The 17,560-nt window shown below is 38.4% G+C and overlaps 1 protein-coding gene across 2 annotated transcripts in view; it reads right to left on the reverse strand.

Moving 5' to 3' along the window:
• Positions 1-17,560, reverse strand: part of SELENBP1 (selenium binding protein 1) — a 376,594-nt gene that overhangs the window by 96,331 nt on the left and 262,703 nt on the right. For both annotated transcript variants that reach the window (XM_044080630.1, XM_044080631.1), the window contains exon 8: positions 6,798-6,979. In XM_044080630.1, coding sequence (XP_043936565.1) covers positions 6,798-6,979 — 182 coding nt within the window. The remainder of the gene's footprint in view (positions 1-6,797; positions 6,980-17,560) is intronic.

Consider the following 17,560-nt stretch of genomic DNA (forward strand, 5'->3'; position numbering starts at 1 on the left):
CTCAGTCCTGGGACCTCCCTTGTTCGGTATATATTTCTCAGAGGTACAGGCCAACATGGAAGGACTGTGGCTGACCAAGTTCGCAGATGACTGCAAACTGTGCGCCATAATTGACTCTTCAGCCGACACAAGCATCCTCCAAAAGGGCCTCATAGAAACAGACAACTGGTGCCAGAGCCATGGCCTCAAGCTAAATGCCAAAAAGTGTATAGTCATCCCCTTTGGCAAAAACAAAGTGCACACAAATTACCACATAGGTGGTAATCCATTAAGTACAGAAGAAGTAATTAGGGACCTGGGGACCCAAGTTGATAGCAGTCTCTCATTTGACAACCACGTGGCCAAAGTGGTTAGAAAAACATTTTATATAGCCCACCTAATCATGAAGGGATTCACATCTAGATCAGGGGAGGTCATCGTGCCTCTTTACTCATCCCTCATCAGGCCCATAATTGAGTACAATGCCCCTTTTGGGATGTACCTTACCAGACACCTGCAGCAACTGGAAAGACCCCAAAAGTACCTCACCAAGAGGATCAAAGGGCTCAAACAGATGCCATATGCTGCCCGGTTAAAGAAACCCCAGCTCTACTCAGTGGCATACCGCCTGTTCAGAGGCGATCTGTGCCTGACGTATAAAGCCATGTCCAACCCGGAATTAATGGACATGCTGCACCTCAGAAAATCCAAATCCCATCGAGCTATGCGCTCGAAAGACTTGAACCTCAGCACTGAAATAAATAGGACATGCTGGAGGGACACATTCATAACCCAGTCCAGGTTAGGCAGAGTCCCTCATTGACTCTCTTCAAGAGGAATCTTGATGAGTGGATGGGCGATCGTAGGTTTAGCCCGGGTATCACTTCTGTGTCACTGTTAGACAGAGGCACAGTATACTAACCTTGAAAAAGGGCATAGCAAAATAAATTTAAAATGGGTGGCGAAAGCCAAACACATTCTGGCTAGGATTATAAATGCCCTAGGGCAGATAGCCTAGTATGAACCTATGAACCTAAAAGAAGTGCAAACATCATAACTAACAATTGGTTAGGTGCCACTTTGTGATCATCAGGTAAATCTCCTCATCCTTTCAGAAAATAATCAGAAAAGGAGAACGAGCATAATTAAGGTAAGCATATGCAGAGAGAACATGATAACATTTTATGTGGTTCAGGAAGAGGCTCTGATACCTCAATTAAAGTGTGAATTTACACAATGAACAGGCACAACAAATTCAGGCAACTGAAAGTACTGGTGGGGTAGCTATAAATGACAGGATTGTTGACATAATGATGGGTATTGATTTAGGCCAACTACAGTAAACTCCCTCTTATCTGGTCTTGATGGGACCGGTCCTTAGGCTGGTTAATCAGAAAATGCATACAAATAGCATTTATAGGTTATAAATCAGCTAGAATAACAGAATGTGTTAGTATGCATTTCACTAATTAATATGAAGTCTAAAACTCAAATGTCTGTCACTATTTAGCCCAGAGGAGGCGGAAGTGTTGTTCTTCTCTGTTGTCTTTTGCTAGGGCTATGGCAGAAATTTGATGGCTAGTTAAAAAGGAGGCTGGTTAAAGAGAGGCCAGATAAGAGGGAGTCTACTGTAAATGCAAACAGTCCTGATATGCTACACCATATCCTCCCTTTCGTTATTCTAAAAAGTGCAAACAGAATAACAAGGTGCTAATCAGAAAGGACATATTGAACAGATAGTTTTGAGGACATTGTGAGACTGGGCAACTTTAAATTTAAAATGTTTTGACATTATTTATCACATCTGAGAAAATGAGTGAAACTGGGATAACCATAAAACTGATACTCACACGGGCAATGTACGGAAAGAACAAAATAGATTTAATAAAAACAAAATGTACAAAGATTAGAATAGGCAGTGAAATTAAAGTTTTTGGAACATCAGATTATATTACTAACCTAGATGAAGCAGAAAAACAAAACAAAAAAAAAACTAAGAACAAGATATGAAATAGAAATATATCTTAAAGAAGTAAATTACTAGAAAAAACATAAAATGGAAAAGAAGACCAGGTTACCTATTGATAATATAAGTCATAGCCAAAAACGTTTAAGAGAAGTCACACAAGTAGTGTACACTGGGACAAGCTGCACAACATAGATAAGCACATCCTTATTAAATTACTACAAATATTCATAAGCAATCATACATTAATAAAAATGAAAACAAACCATACTGACATAATTTTAGTTGCAAACATTATACATCACAAACCGTCTGGACATAATTTTAGTTGCAAACATTATACATCATGTATAACCTATCCAGTCATTGTCAGTCAAACATTATACAGCTCATTCAAATCTTGACTTCTTTTAAACATTGTTCCTCTTCTACATGTATTGTTCCCACAATTCCCATTTTTTCTATGTAATTTGCTCTTACCCTTTCCAAGGATCCTAATTCCAGTTGTTTTATCTCTGTTACTATATTCACCACTTCTACTAAAGTTGGTTAGGACTTTGATTTCCATTTTCTAGTAATTGTTTTTATGGCAGCCACCATAATTAGACTCAGCTAGGCTTTACTATGTCTTGGCAATTCCAATTCTGTATCATAGCTCAAAAAATAATTTCCTTAGTTACACCAATTTGCTCACCCAGTATACACAGCAGTCTGCAGGGAATCTTTAAAGTCTGCCAGCTCATTACAATCCCAGAAAATATTATGTTTCCAATTACCTCTTTCTTCCCAGTCACACCTCCAACATTTGCTGTCTACCTGAGGAAAAATAATTTGGAGTCTACTTGGGGAATAAAAATATGTAATCACTTCCAAGCAAATATCCTAAACTTTCTAGACTTTGTTGCACATTTGGGAGACATACACACATTGCCCCATTGTTTCTTTGTGGATTGCTTATCCAATCTCGCTTCCCAATCCTTTCTAACATCTTCAGATTGATTTTTTTTAGTTATCATGCAATATGTTGTATGCTTTACTAATTATTCCTTTTTTAATAACAACTTCTGCTCTACATTCTACTAAAAAGTCTACCAGTGCTGGTCTTTTGCTTAGGATCCTCCTCCTTCTTTCTGTTTACCTATACTCTGATATCAGTCCTTGATACAGAAGGCCATGTCAAGCCTGCAGTCCAAATAAATTCTTGGCCTCTTCCCATTCTATTGTCTTTCCCTCTCGAATTTGCTCCCAATACCTTGTTTTTTTGCCAGTTTTCTCCAATAAATTCCAGTCCCCTCTTGCCTATTGTCTGCACCCCTAATTGCAGTCATCCTTCTCAGCAGAATCTCCTTTCTCCATTCCCATGTTGGCTTAATTCTTAGAATATTTTCTTCTACTTTATGAATGTAATATTCCTGTATGGTTATTGTTATTCTCCTTAAGGATCTACATCCAAAATCCCAGTCTCTGTCTCTTGAGCTTCCCCCTTTTTCATCATCATTCTTTTCTACTTTGAATTATAGGCTTCTGCTTGTGTTATGTATAGAAGCCTTACCTGTGTAGCTCTGATATATCCCATTCAAATAAGGTAATCCCAAACCGCCTTGTTCAGTTGGAAAAATCAACTTATCCCACTTGACTCTTACAGTCTTCCCCTCCCAGACAAAATCCTTCAGTTCTTTATTAGCTACTATCCACAAATTCTTCTTGGGTTGATAAAAATATGCCTGACCTGTGTATGAAACTAAAGGGACTAAAAACCTTTTAACTGCTTGTATCTTGCTATCCATATCCATATAACAGAGCTTACAATTTCTCAGTTTTTATATTATCTTTTGTTTAGTCTCTACCCACGTATCCTTAGCTTCCAAATCAGAATCCTTTTTAATCCATACACCTATGTACTTCATTTTATCATGTCCTCATTAATATGGATATTGCTGAACCAGTTCTTGTATGGGTACATAACTTAGTTATTGTTTTGTTTTAGCTTTATTAATTCTGAATCCCAAAAAGATATCTATTTTTGCTGTTGCATTTGTTGTGTTTTTGATGTAAATAGAGCTTTCAAATTTGTTTTACTTTATTTACTTTTTTACATCATATATTTAAATTTTTTATTTAATTTTTTTTTATTAATTTAATCTATCTTCCTTCTGTAAACTGTCATTCATATGGTACAAGCCTAAGTACCGACATTTCGTGCAGTGGCGGACACTTTTTCCTCTGTGGTGCTCTGTATGACAGTAAAGTTTACTTTGATTTTGACTTTGAGATATGAAACTGCGTCAAAATGTTCCACAATACTGAAATGTCCTTTTCTGGCTTTCTAAAGTATAAAATAATATCTGCAAATAGAGCCAGCTTTTCTTGATTACCCTACCAATTATATCCTTGAATTTCTGAGTCCCTTTTTTTCTGATTCATAGGTTTATGGGAGGTTATTAGGCTAGAGTGAGTCTATGATAAACACTGACTACCCCTGTCCATGAAGGAGGTCTGTTCACATGAACTGGAAATTTATTCCACAATGGCATCAATCTCTGGGGAGATATATCTGTCTTTGCAGCGTGTTCTGTTAATGTCACTGACTAGGCTGAAATACCTAGAGCTAGTGACTCTTGTGCCACTTGACTTGCAGATGTGCAGCATGTCCGTTAGGGCAGGATAAGAGACTGCCCTGTAGGCCAGGCACAAGTCACCTTTCAGCAGCCTCTATGATACAGTATACAGTGACAAGGGCATTCAGTCTATTCAAGTAAGTCCTGGTTCGGAGCCCCTGTATTTTCTTGGTGAGAAATCCTTGTGGTCTCTCCAGCAGGTGTCTGGTGAGGTGCATGCAGAAGGAAGCATTGTACTCTGTTAATGGTCTGATGAGGGTTGACTACAGTGGAGTTATAACATCCCTAGATCTGGATGCGATACCCTTACTTATGAGATGTGCAATGTAGCAGGCTTTCTTCTTTACCAATGCTTCTAAATATAATGCCAATAACAAAGGAGAAGGAGAACACCTCTGCCTGGTTCTTCTGCTCAAATAGAAATTATTAGAGGGGAAGCAACCCACTTTAATAGTTACCTCCGATCCCCCATATATTCTCCTAATCAACCTTATAATTTTATCAGGAGACAAAAATGCTTCCATTGCCCTGTTCATAAACTCCCAGCTTACTCTGTCAAATGCTTTCTCTGTATCAAAACCCAACAACAACAGTGGCATTTTCTTACATTCAGCTTTCCTCTGGATCATCCTCTGGATCATCAATGTTCTTTTAATGTTGTGAAACGTTTGCCTCCCCTCCACAAAACCACATTGATCCATATCTATTAATTTTGGCATCACCTTTGCCATTCTTTTAGCTATTATAGACAAACACTTTATAATCATGGTTTAATATTGAAATGGGCCTATATGAAGCTGGATCTGATGGGTCTTTAACCACTTTAGGTATTACAGTTACCACCCATTTCTTCCAGAATATTGTTGCTTCTACTCCTCGTCACAGCATAAGCAAGCTTACGGAAATAAAAAAATAGATAAGAAAATATGCAAGAAAAGAAACCGAATTCAGGAAAACAAAAACACCTAGAAAGAGGAAAGACAAAATATTGAAAACACAATATTGTGAAATGAAGGAGAATCTAAAAAGGAGAACTCACGAGTATAAATGACAGTGTTTGCAGTACAGATCAATAAAGAAAAACAGGATATTTTAGTCCTTGCATGGCTAACACCTTCACCTTCAGAAATGGGACCCAGAGAAAAGTAAATATAAATTCAATATTTTACATATACAAAGCAAGAATATTAACCTGAGGCATCCCTGTGGTGACTGCTGTCTTCAGAGAGAAGAATACAATTCCAGAAATTTTTGTGTGGAAACAAATCACAAAGTTTGAAACTAGCAGTAAATACCATTCTCTGGTGGGGTCTACTTTGCTTGGTCGACAGCCCATATGCTCAAATGTTATTTTCACGAGATGAAAATAATGAAAACTAAAATTCCAAACTGCGCAGTTTTTCTCAGGGGAAGTAAGCACTTGCCCAATGTGGGGAAATATGTCCTTTTCCCTACTGTAGTGCGATCCTGGAGTTGGAATATATAGTTGGGGGGGGGGGGTTCGCATACTACAGTGTGTTTTCATGAAGTTTTGGGCAAGTGTTTACTTGCCCTGGGAAAAATGCCTCCCATGCTAGATTTTCTAGCCTCCTTAACAATCATAATGTGCTCTTTTTTGAGCATCCTTCCTACTATCTTTCTATAAAGAGCTATTCCTGTCTGGGGAGAGACCCTTGTGGTTGCCATCACTTTGACAAAGAAGGCATCTATGAAATGAAACTAGCACCAAATATATTACTTTAATACTCTCATTTTAAGGCTCTTTTTCTGTGCTAACCCATAACTGGGTAAATTTGGTTAAATTAGTCAGCAGTCCATGTACATGTTCACTTAGTTGTTGAATTCCTTTCTTAATTTCACTCTAGTGCTAGCATTCATATGCAAGTCTGTACAGTTTCAAATGGAGTGTCACGCACACACACACACACACACACACACACACACACACACACACACACACACACACACACACACACACACACACACACACAGGCCTAAAATTTACATAAACATCTACCATTTGCATTTTGTCACAGTTGATTAGCACCCTTATGCCCCAAACAACCTGTGAATTACATTAAACTTTTGTTCTACTGACCAGGGATACCTACTGCTAGGTCAACAAATTCTAAAATTCACACCTGGTACACAACTCCAAGTGATGAGAAGAAGGTGTTGTTCTGCACTTTGATACAAACAGTTCTCTAGTGTGGTGAAAATATTGGAGTACGTACCTCAGTTTTGTAAATTCGGAATATACTGCTTCTGAGTGCACAGCCAACAAATCCCTGTGAAGCATCAGGGTTATGGAGAAAACGGACTTCTAGTGGTATCAATCCATCATCTCCCAGGTCTATGGACTTTATAAGCGTATGTGATGTCCAGTCCCAGACATGGATGCTGTGTCCATACATACCTGCAATGCATTTATTCATAGTGTAAATGGGTTAACTTAGGATCAAGATTTGAAAAGATGGCAATTCCATCAGTTCAATGTATGATACTTTGGTATATGACAGTCGCTATCTCAAAATACTTGGCATATCACATTCAGCATATCTCTAAAAGTATATATCATGTATACATACAAGCTTTGTTTTCTTGTTTTATGAATTTAAGATGTTTTGTTGAATTTTAAAAATAAGTGATAGTTACTTTACATAAATATCAGTTTTTACTTGACAAAGTAATTTATTAAAACACTGCCTTATTTAAACAACATGCTACTTTGGTTTGCTTCTTGAGAAAGTGTAACAAAACGGATGAATCAATTTTCACTAATTTAATAATTTGTACATACACAGACAAACTTTGCAAACATTTGTAATTAGCTTTAGGCATGCTGAGATTTTTTTGTAACTGTAATTTTTTAGCCTTTTATTAATTGTATTTACTTAATTTCTCCATGGAAATATTACAGCCAGCATATTTCCAAGTTACCAAGCAATACATCAGCACACAAAACAAATGCATGGAATTTATAAAATGAGTATTCCCAATAAAATAACACTTTAAAATAATTTCAAAAGTAACAAACTGCAATGTGGGAGAGACATTCTTAAAAAATCATTAAGTATGGGGTATGCATTTGAAAAGTAATGAGTGTGTTTATTTATTTATTTATTATTTATTTGCAGTTGGTTTACCAGGATAGTCCATTAGGCCAAAGAACCCATTTTCAATGGAGTCCTGGGGAGAAAAGCTCCAGAAATAAGTATGATAGAAAACAATTCACACTAGTTATACAAAAATTTCAAATATTCACACTAGTTATACAAAAAATTCAAATTATATAATAATCCAAAAAAAATATTTTGACCAGTTCAGATAAATTCAGGAAAACTCATTATGAGAGAGCATTAGATAATAGATAGTAGTGAATATTGAATGAAAGACTTTGAGTTAGTATCATTTTCTGTAATATTGAGAGAACTCTTCTGAGAGATAACAGAATAAAATGAAGGAGGCACTTGGGAGATGAGGCCTAGTGCAGAATTCCCTAAACTATGATGTGAGTAGTGTGTATTTGTGATGAATAAATAATTTGGAAGAATGCAAGCGGGGTAAAGACAAAGAATAAAGATAGCAGTTGGGAATAAATTAGCTATGTAGGGTGGGAGCAGGAGCATTCCCACTTAGAAATCAGGTGTGCATGAAGAGGTCTTTTGAAGATAAAGTGGTTGGGCATGGTATGGATAGATGATGGTAGCGAGTTCCAAAGGGGGGCAATGACAAAGGAAAGAAGGTTTTTCCCTGGGGGATGAGTGGGTTTATGAATTTCTAATAGATTTTGATTGTTGGACCTCAATATTCTATCAGGAAGGTGCATTTTAAAAGTGGATGAAAGGGAGGGACAGAGAGAAGGGTTGAAAATGAGTTTATGAGCCAGAGTTAATTGAGTGAATGTGAAATAATTAGGAAGTTCTAACCATTTTAGTGTATGGAGAGAGGAACAGTGGTGTGAGGAGGACTTATGGATGGTAGCAAACTTTGCAATTTTGTTAAAGCAGGAGGCAAGTTGGGTTTTTAGGGAGGACTGTAGATTGGTTAGGAGTGGGGCTCCGTAAAGAAGGGAAGGGATAAGAAATGAGGTAGAGAGAGTGATAATGGTAGCAGGTGTGAGATATTTATTTTGCCGATACAACATACCAAGTTTTTGGTGGGGTTTTTTGATATTTAGATGTAGGTGAGAGTTAAATTTGAGTTGGTTATCAATTTGGATCCCGAGGAGCTTGGTCTCTGACACTAGTTCCAAGGGTGAATTATTTTGACTAGTGATAGTGAAAGAGTTTGTGTTGAAAGAAACAGCTTTAGAGGGGGAGAATAGCATTAGTTTGGTTTTTGAGGCATTGAGAGCAAGGTGATTTGTTTTCATCCACTGCTCAGTGATTGTGAAAGTTTCTTGGGTTAGTTTTTGGAGTGAGGGGATGGAAGAGGCAGAGCATATAATAGTGGAATCGTCTGCGTATTGGATGATGTCTGAGAATGGGATAGAGTTATGAAAGTCATTTATAAATATATTGAAGAGAAGGGGGCCCAGTATGGACCCTTGGGGTACCCCAGTAGGGGTATTTAGAAATGGGGAAGTCACTTTTTTCCATATTACTGCTTGATGTCTGTTAGATAAGTAGCTAGAAAACCAGTTCAATGAGGATAGAGATAGGTTGAGTTTTGAGAGTTTGGTTAGTAGCAGGTTATGAGAGATGGTGTCAAAGGCTTTAGAGAGGTCAAGTAGTAGGGTAGAAACAATTTGTCCAGAGTCACGAGCTTTGTTAACAGTTTGAAGGAAGGAGAGGAGGGCAGTCATAGTACTATGATTAGGTCTAAATCCATGCTGTGTGGGAGTTAGTAGGTGATTTTCTAGTAGGAAAGGAAGGAGTTGAAGATGAATACATTTTTCTAAGATCTTAGAGATGGGAGACAGGATAGCAATGGGACAAAAATTAGTGACATTATTATTATTACCCCCTTTGTGTAGAGGGATGATGTAGGCCTTTTTACAGATTTGAGGTACTGTGCTTTCTAGGATGGAGCAGTTGATTAAAATGCTAATAGGGTAGGCTATTGCATCAGCCGCTATGCTGAGAAAGTAAGATGGGATATTATCTGTAGCATTAGTACATGGCTTCAGTTTCAGAAGAAGTTTCTTAATAGTGGAGGTGGGTATAGTTTTAAATGAGAAAGAGGGAGAGTGTGCAGGAGGGGGGGAGTTAGGTGCATGTGAAGATAATGAGTTAGTTAGAGGAGCAGAAGAAGTGGAGGGGGAAGAGTTAGTAAAAGAAGATGTAGAAGTAGTGGTGGTGCTGAGTGGGGTGTTAGGGAGAGATGGGGGTGGGGTCGTTGGGAGTGTAGTGGCGTGAGAGAAAGATGATGTTAATTTGGAAATGGATTCAATGAAAAAGGAATTAAATTGTGTAGCCAGATCAAGGTCAGGAGTGTTGGGGTCTGGGGTGGGGGTATTTTGTTTGCTAGGGTTGAGGAGAGTAGAGATACCTTTCCAGAATTTCTGAGGGTTAGATTTATTGCTATTTTGGAGTGTAGAGAAATAATTTTGACGATCGAAAATTATGAGTTTCTTTACCTTGTTTCGTAGAGTTTTATATTCATTTTGGACTAGGGGGGATTTTTTTTTCTGGTAATGTGCCCATACTTTATCTCTGTGTCGCATAGATGCTAGTGTAGTTTTAGATAGCCAAGGGGCTGTTTTAGTTTTGATTCTCTTAGTCCTTAAGGGTGCATGAGAATCAAGTATTTGTAGGAATATTGAGTTGAAGTGGGCAACAGCGCTATCAAGTGGTAATGTTTTTAGGCAGTTCCAATTTATGGATTGTAGAGATTTTAAAAAGCTTATATGATCGAAGTTTCTTTGGTTACGGATAGTAACAAAATTGTGGGTACGCTGCAGGAGTAATGGGAGCCGATGTGTGAAGGTGGGTATGTGATCGCCTAGGGGATCAGGAAGAGTACCACTGTCAGGAAAATAGTGGGGGAGAGAGACAAGAATCCAGTCTAGGATACTACCATTTGAGGGGTTTTTGGAGGGGTATGTTGTGGAGTTGATAAGCTGTGAAAAGTTGTAAAGGTTAATGTTAAGAGGATTATTAGGGGACTGAAAGAGGGCCCAGTTAATGTTCATATCACCAAGGATTATTGTTTCATAGCAAATATTAGAGAGCCAGGAGAGGATATCTTCAAGTGTAGAAATATTGTCTCCTGGGGGGATGTAGAGTGAGGCTATACAAATGTGTTTATGTGAGTTAACCTGGAGGGTTGTGATGAGTAATTTGGCATTTTTGAAATGTGGGATGGGTTTGTTATAGGGGGTAACAGACAATGAGGATGAGTATAGGATAGCTACTCCGCCTCCTTTTTTGTGGGGCCTGTCTTTTCTAATGATTGAGTAGTTTGGTGGAATTATTTCCGAGTCTTTTATATGGGGTTTTAACCAGGTTTCTGTGATTGTTAGGATATCTGGTTTGTTGTGAATGAGCCAGGCATGGAGGTTTGGAACTTTATTTACAATGCTTTGTGAGTTAATAGAAGTAAATAGAATGGACTTGCCTGTAGAAGAAACTGTGGAGGGGCCAGGGTAGGGATGGATATCCCTGGATAGTAGAGTGGAAATTAGATATAAGAGTGGCTTAGAGAGGTAGGTAGACAGTATGTTAGGTTGACTGAATTCTATTGTGGATTTTAGGAGTCTGCTAGTAACTATGGGGGAGAATTGTATTTGAAGGTTAATATATTTATATGGGAAAAGTATAAGGTTATTTATGGGATATAGATGTGGAGAAATAGGAGTGTGTGAGTGTGGTAGAGTAGAGTCAAGGTGGTTGGTGACATGTAGAGATTGTGAATGGTGAAAGTTAGATGGTTGGGTGAGGTAGTAAAGATAAGATAAAGTCAGAAGAAATAAAAATAATAAGGAAAAGAATGAGGTTTTAGTAGGCATGCTGGAATATGGAATATATAGAGTTGCTATGCTGTAGATAAGATATTTATGAATGTAAGAGAGTTATGTTTGTATAGGAGTAGATAAGTAAAGGAGTATAAGATTTGTAGTGGAAAATAGAGTTGGGATAGGAGTGGGTGTGTAGGAATCCAATGGTTAAGTGGGATAGCTGAGGTAGATAATTAAAGGTAAATGTGGGCGGGAATAGGGAGGGGTAGTTGTAGGGAATAAGTATTTGACTGGATAAGAGTTTCAGAGGGCGTACCTATGGGGGAAATAAAGGTAGATGCACTGGGGGTGGGTGGTATTTGGGGGTAGAGTAGGGGAGCGGAGTGAGCCCGCAGGGCGAATGGAGCGAGAAGAACCAAAGAGGTCCAGAGAGGTTCCGGAGTCAATCAGTGAAACGAGATTTACAGAGGGGTAAGTTAGAAAGAGAGAAAGGCCTGGTGTGTTGGGTGTGAGTGAATTATGAGAAACTAGAGAGAGAGAGTAGGAAAAGAGATGTTATAGCTGGAGTGGGCTAGAAGAGTTTAGGAGATACAGTGAAAGGGGAGAAGGTTAGAGTTTAAGAGAAAAACATGAAAACTTGCAGTGAAGTCTATGTGAGGGAGGGTGTTATCAAGTGGATGGAACAAAGTTAGGTCTTATACAACTTAGGATATCCTTGGGGCAATATTTAGAATAAAAAGAGGGCAGCTAGTGTGGATCAGGGGGGGGGGAGAGCATAGACACTGGGATAGGAATGCTAAGGCTGCTGGCTATCCTGGCAGGCTAGTGTACTAAAAACAGCTACCAAGGCTGAAAACATTAAGTTAAGGGTTCAGCAGCAGTTGCACGTACTTCCTTAGTTTCCACTAGGTTAAATGTCCAGAAAACAATGGGGAATGAGGCAGCTGAGAAGCCTGATTTGGTTGTTTTCTTTTTTGCTTGAGCAATTAAGAGAGCTGAGTTTCTAAGGTAGGTTTGAGGTATCCTCGTGGGCTTAACTCGCAGGGGTAACTCAGGGCAGAAAGCTATAAACAGGAGAGAGAGTTTAGAGAAAAAAATAGTGTTAAATACAATTTAAGCATAACTTGTTTTTAAATAATAATGAAATATAGTAAAATATAAGACATCACACAATTACTAGCAGTTAGAAGCATTTGTAAAAATGAACATTGCGTTTCTATATTAGATAAGTTAGCCAGCAAAATTCCACAGCATAGTAATCAATGTAACACAATACACATTAATAATGCAGCTAATAGTCTTTGAAAACACCAAATTACTTTTAAAACAGGATTAAAATCACCTAACACATGGCGTTGGCTGAGTATTTAACTCACTAAATATACTTCGTCTATATAGTGCATCAGTACATCCCTCCACAAATGTAGATAAACTAATATACTAGAACTAATGCAGCTAAAAGCAATATAAAATGCCGCTTTGAGTTTATGACAGAGAAGAGACACCTAGCACATGGCATTTGCTGATCGTTTAGATCGCGAAAGCAAATACATCTGTATAGTACAGTAGTACTTCCCGCCACAATTAACTGTTAAATGCAGTCATCACAAAAACACCAAAATGGTGATGTTATAGCAGGGTTCGAAAACAAAGCACCTTGCAAATGCAGAGAAATCAAACCAAGCACCATGCTAATGCAGAGAAATCAAACCAATAACACAATTGGGTAGAAATATAATCAAAATACTGACTACTAGTATCTCTATATCAAGTAAAACATTCTTTGCAGTTACCAACAATTAGTGCGTATAACAGACCTAACGTACATTCTCTATACTTAGCATCGCATCTCTCATATGATGCAGCAATTTAGAACAACAAACCGGGCCTTGCGCTTGATTATTATAGTGCGCGATGGTCCCAGTAATAAAACAGACAGTCTATGAAGGTATCAAACTAAATGCACAACAAACCGGACCTTGCGCTTAGTATTACAGAGGTGCGCGATGGTCCCAGTAATAAAACAGACAGTCTATGAGGGTACCAAACTAAATGCACAACGAACCAGACCTTGCACTTAGTTATTACAGAGCACAATGGTCCCAGTACAGAAGCAGAAAGTATAAAAATACACAAAAGTAAATAAAACAAGAAAGCACAATATGAAAAGGTAAAAACAGGTACAACTTACAATGGTAGTACACACACAACCAGGGCGCACAGCAGTGGAGAAGGGCGACATTTAAAGATGGCGCCCAGAAGTTAGGAGAGGTTTTATCACTTCCAGTAGGAAGGGGAGGGGCAAGAATGGGAGTTAACCGGAAGGACTGTAAGGTAGTAGCAAAGGGAGGAGAAATTAAGGCAAATCAGAAAAAATAATACGGGTAAGGTGCAGAAAAGAGTTAGTAGTAAAGTTATTAATGGAAAAGACATCTATCACGTAGAATATAGTATGTAGGAGTACTGTTAGAACTGGAAATACACATAGTACAGGAGAACACTGAGGTAGAAAGAAAGGAGGGAGCGAGACCAAGAGGGAGAGAAAAGAGAAGAGACACTGTAGAATAAAGTAAATAGCAGGACAAACTGATATAAGTGGAAGGATGAAAAGACAGATATAGGGAAGAAAAAGAGAGGGGAGATAAGAGGAAGGAGAAGGCAAGTGCAATACAGGGGGAATACAGGGAGGGAGAACCAAAGAGATCCAGAAAGGTTCCGGAGTCAATCAGTGAAACGAGGTTTACAGAGGGGTAAGTTAGAAAGGCCTGGTGTGTTGGGTGTGAGTGAAGTATGAGAAACTAGAGAGAGAGAGTAGGAAAAGAGATGTTACAGCTGGAGTGGGCTAGAAGAGTTTAGGAGATACAGTGAAAGGGGAGAAGGTTAGAGTTTAAGAGAAAAACATGAAAACTTGCAGTGAAGTCTATGTGAGGGAGGGTGTTATCAAGTGGATGGAACAAAGTTAGGTCTTATACAACTTAGGATATCCTTGGGGCAATACTTAGAATAAAAAGAGGGCAGCTAGTGTGGATCGGGGGGGGGGGAGCATAGACACTGGGATAGGAATGCTAAGGCTGCTGGCTATCCTGGCAGGCTAGTGTACTAAAAACAGCTATCAAGGCTGAAAACATTAAGTTATTAAGGGTTCAGCAGCAGTTGCATGTACTTCCTTAGTTTCCACTAGGTTAAATGTCCAGAAAACAATGGGGAATGAGGCAGCTGAGAAGCCTGCTTTGGTTGTTTTCTTTTTTGCTTGAGCAATTAAGAGAGCTGAGTTTCTAAGGTAGGTTTGAGGTATCCTCGTGAGCTTAACTCGCAGGGGTAACTCAGGGCAGAAAGTTCCTTAGTTTCCACTAGGTTAAATGTCCAGAAAACAATGGGGAATGAGGCAGCTGAGAAGCCTGCTTTGGTTGTTTTCTTTTTTGCTTGAGCAATTAAGAGAGCTGAGTTTCTAAGGTAGGTTTGAGGTATCCTCGTGAGCTTAACTCGCAGGGGTAACTCAGGGCAGAAAGTTCCTTAGTTTCCACTAGGTTAAATGTCCAGAAAACAATGGGGAATGAGGCAGCTGAGAAGCCTGCTTTGGTTGTTTTCTTTTTTGCTTGAGCAATTAAGAGAGCTGAGTTTCTAAGGTAGGTTTGAGGTATCCTCGTAGGCTTAACTCGCAGGGGTAACTCAGGGCAGAAAGTTCCTTAGTTTCCACTAGGTTAAATGTCCAGAAAACAATGGGGAATGAGGCAGCTGAGAAGCCTGCTTTGGTGGTTTTCTTTTTTGCTTGAGCAATTAAGAGAGCTGAGTTTCTAAGGTAGGTTTGAGGTATCCTCGTGGGCTTAACTCGCAGGGGTAACTCAGGGCAGAAAGTTCCATAGTTTCCACTAGGTTAAATGTCCAGAAAACAATGGGGAATGAGGCAGCTGAGAAGCCTGCTTTGGTTGTTTTTTTTTTTTTTTTTTGCTTGAGCAATTAAGAGAGCTGAGTTTCTAAGGTAGGTTTGAGGTATCCTCGTAGGCTTAACTCGCAGGGGCAACTCAGGGCAGAAAGTTCCTTAGTTTCCACTAGGTTAAATGTCCAGAAAACAATGGGAAATGAGGCAGCTGAGAAGCCTGCTTTGGTTGTTTTCTTTTTTGCTTGAGCAATTAAGAGAGCTGAGTTTCTAAGGTAGGTTTGAGGTATCCTCGTAGGCTTAACTCGCAGGGGTAACTCAGGGCAGAAAGAATGGTAGTACACGCACAGCAGTGGAGAAGGGCGATGTTTAAAGATCGTTGTGCTGGATTTAGTATAATATGGCAGGTTCCATTTCAAAACCGATAAATATCTAATACCCCTAGCAATTATATGGCATAAGTTATGCAACTGTGGAGCATAAACCTTTCTATTCTAAAGATTACACAGATGTGCCACAATAATACCGAATTCTATCAGACTCGGTCGTTTATCATAACCACAGTACTCTTCTGAAAATGTTCCAAGCTGTTAGATCGCTTTACTTGCACCTACCTGCCTTGCAACTTACCTCTTCAATCTCCCACATTAAACAACTTTAGTGCATCATACTATTAGCAAAGAAAGACCAAAAATTAAAAATGTTCACTGGATTACTCTCAAAAGTCTGAAACTACAGCATACCTTAAAAGTCATAATCAAAACCTTTCAAGAGTTATTTAAATCCCTGAATCTAGAAAACGCACTTCTCCTTTTCCAGCCCACCCACCTTAATCCAAACCTCAAAGTGAACCACAGCATGATCAATCTGTTAGACTACCCTCTAATAAGGGTGTATACTCTATGGGATATATATAAACATAGTGACTCATCACTAACAGAACTTCGAATCCTCTTAAACTTACCTAAAAAATACAGCATTATTTTGAGAGAAATAAGGGAAATTATTGTATCTCTACTTCATGGCCATACTATTACTGATTCTGACTGTAACCGGGTGGCTAAGCTGTTACAAAATTTAGCCAGCAAGAAAAGTATGCTATCTTCATCATATAAACTTATTATCGCAATTCTATATCAGGAAAAAATTGTATAAGCAGAATACTGGGAGCATCAAGGGACAAATCTGTTGGTAGGTCAGAGACTTTCAGCCATTAAATCCACACTTCTGTTTTCCCCATTCAAAAAGCTTACCTATATACAATTTATGGTTACCAACAACTTATACTTCACTCCAGTCCACTTAAACAAATTTGACTCAAACGTGTCCACTTCATGTCCCTGCTGCTCCTATTCCCATGCAAACGTCATTCATATTTTATGGTTTTGTAGATATTCCCACAGTATTTGGTGCTCTCTCAAGGTGAGACTTGACAAGATGGGTTACCATAAATCAACTCTCTCCTGGGAAATGGCATTATTACATGTTACCAGCCTTGTAATACCTAAATTAAAATTACATATCTTAGTTACACTTTGCTCTAAGATGTCCTGGAGAGGTTTTAGGGGGTTGGCTGTTAAATGCATTACTTCGCAAAAACTTTTAATTACTAACCCCACAAGCAGGCCTACTATCAGAAATTTTGGAACTTCATATTTGAACTCTTGACTGACAGCTAACAACTATAAATTAAATTCCTTCATTATAACTTATTTCCCCTTACCTCTATGCTTATTTAACTCCTTTATCTCCCCATGTTACCCTTATCCCGAGTTAGAGGTGGCTCAAGTTTAAGATTAATACTAATTCTCCCCCTATACCTGTTCTTCAAATATTAACAGAAGAGTAATATAGTGTGTGCGGTCATTATATTTATCCTCTTTCATCTAGACTTGTATTAAGCAAATTCACAGCGTTTTTTACTGTTCTTAAGCAGCACAATTGTATATATTGTATATAAAGTGTAGTGTTTGTTGTTCTCTTCTATATTACTGTACATGATTAATCTGCAATTGTTTGTGATATACGAGTATGGTAAAATCAATAAAATTTCTATTTGAAAAACAAATGTTCACTGGACAAATTATGTTTTATACAAGGAGAGTAAAACTTATTTACCTCATAGTTCTTTCATTTCAGATATTTCCCTTGGCATCAGAATTTATAATATAATGCAAAGTTACAATATGTTTTATTAGTTTCGCATACATAGTTATGTA

Source organism: Protopterus annectens, chromosome 8.part0 (assembly GCF_019279795.1).
Source record: "Protopterus annectens isolate FY-2018-M chromosome 8.part0, PAN1.0, whole genome shotgun sequence".
Lineage (NCBI taxonomy): Eukaryota > Metazoa > Chordata > Ceratodontiformes > Protopteridae > Protopterus > Protopterus annectens.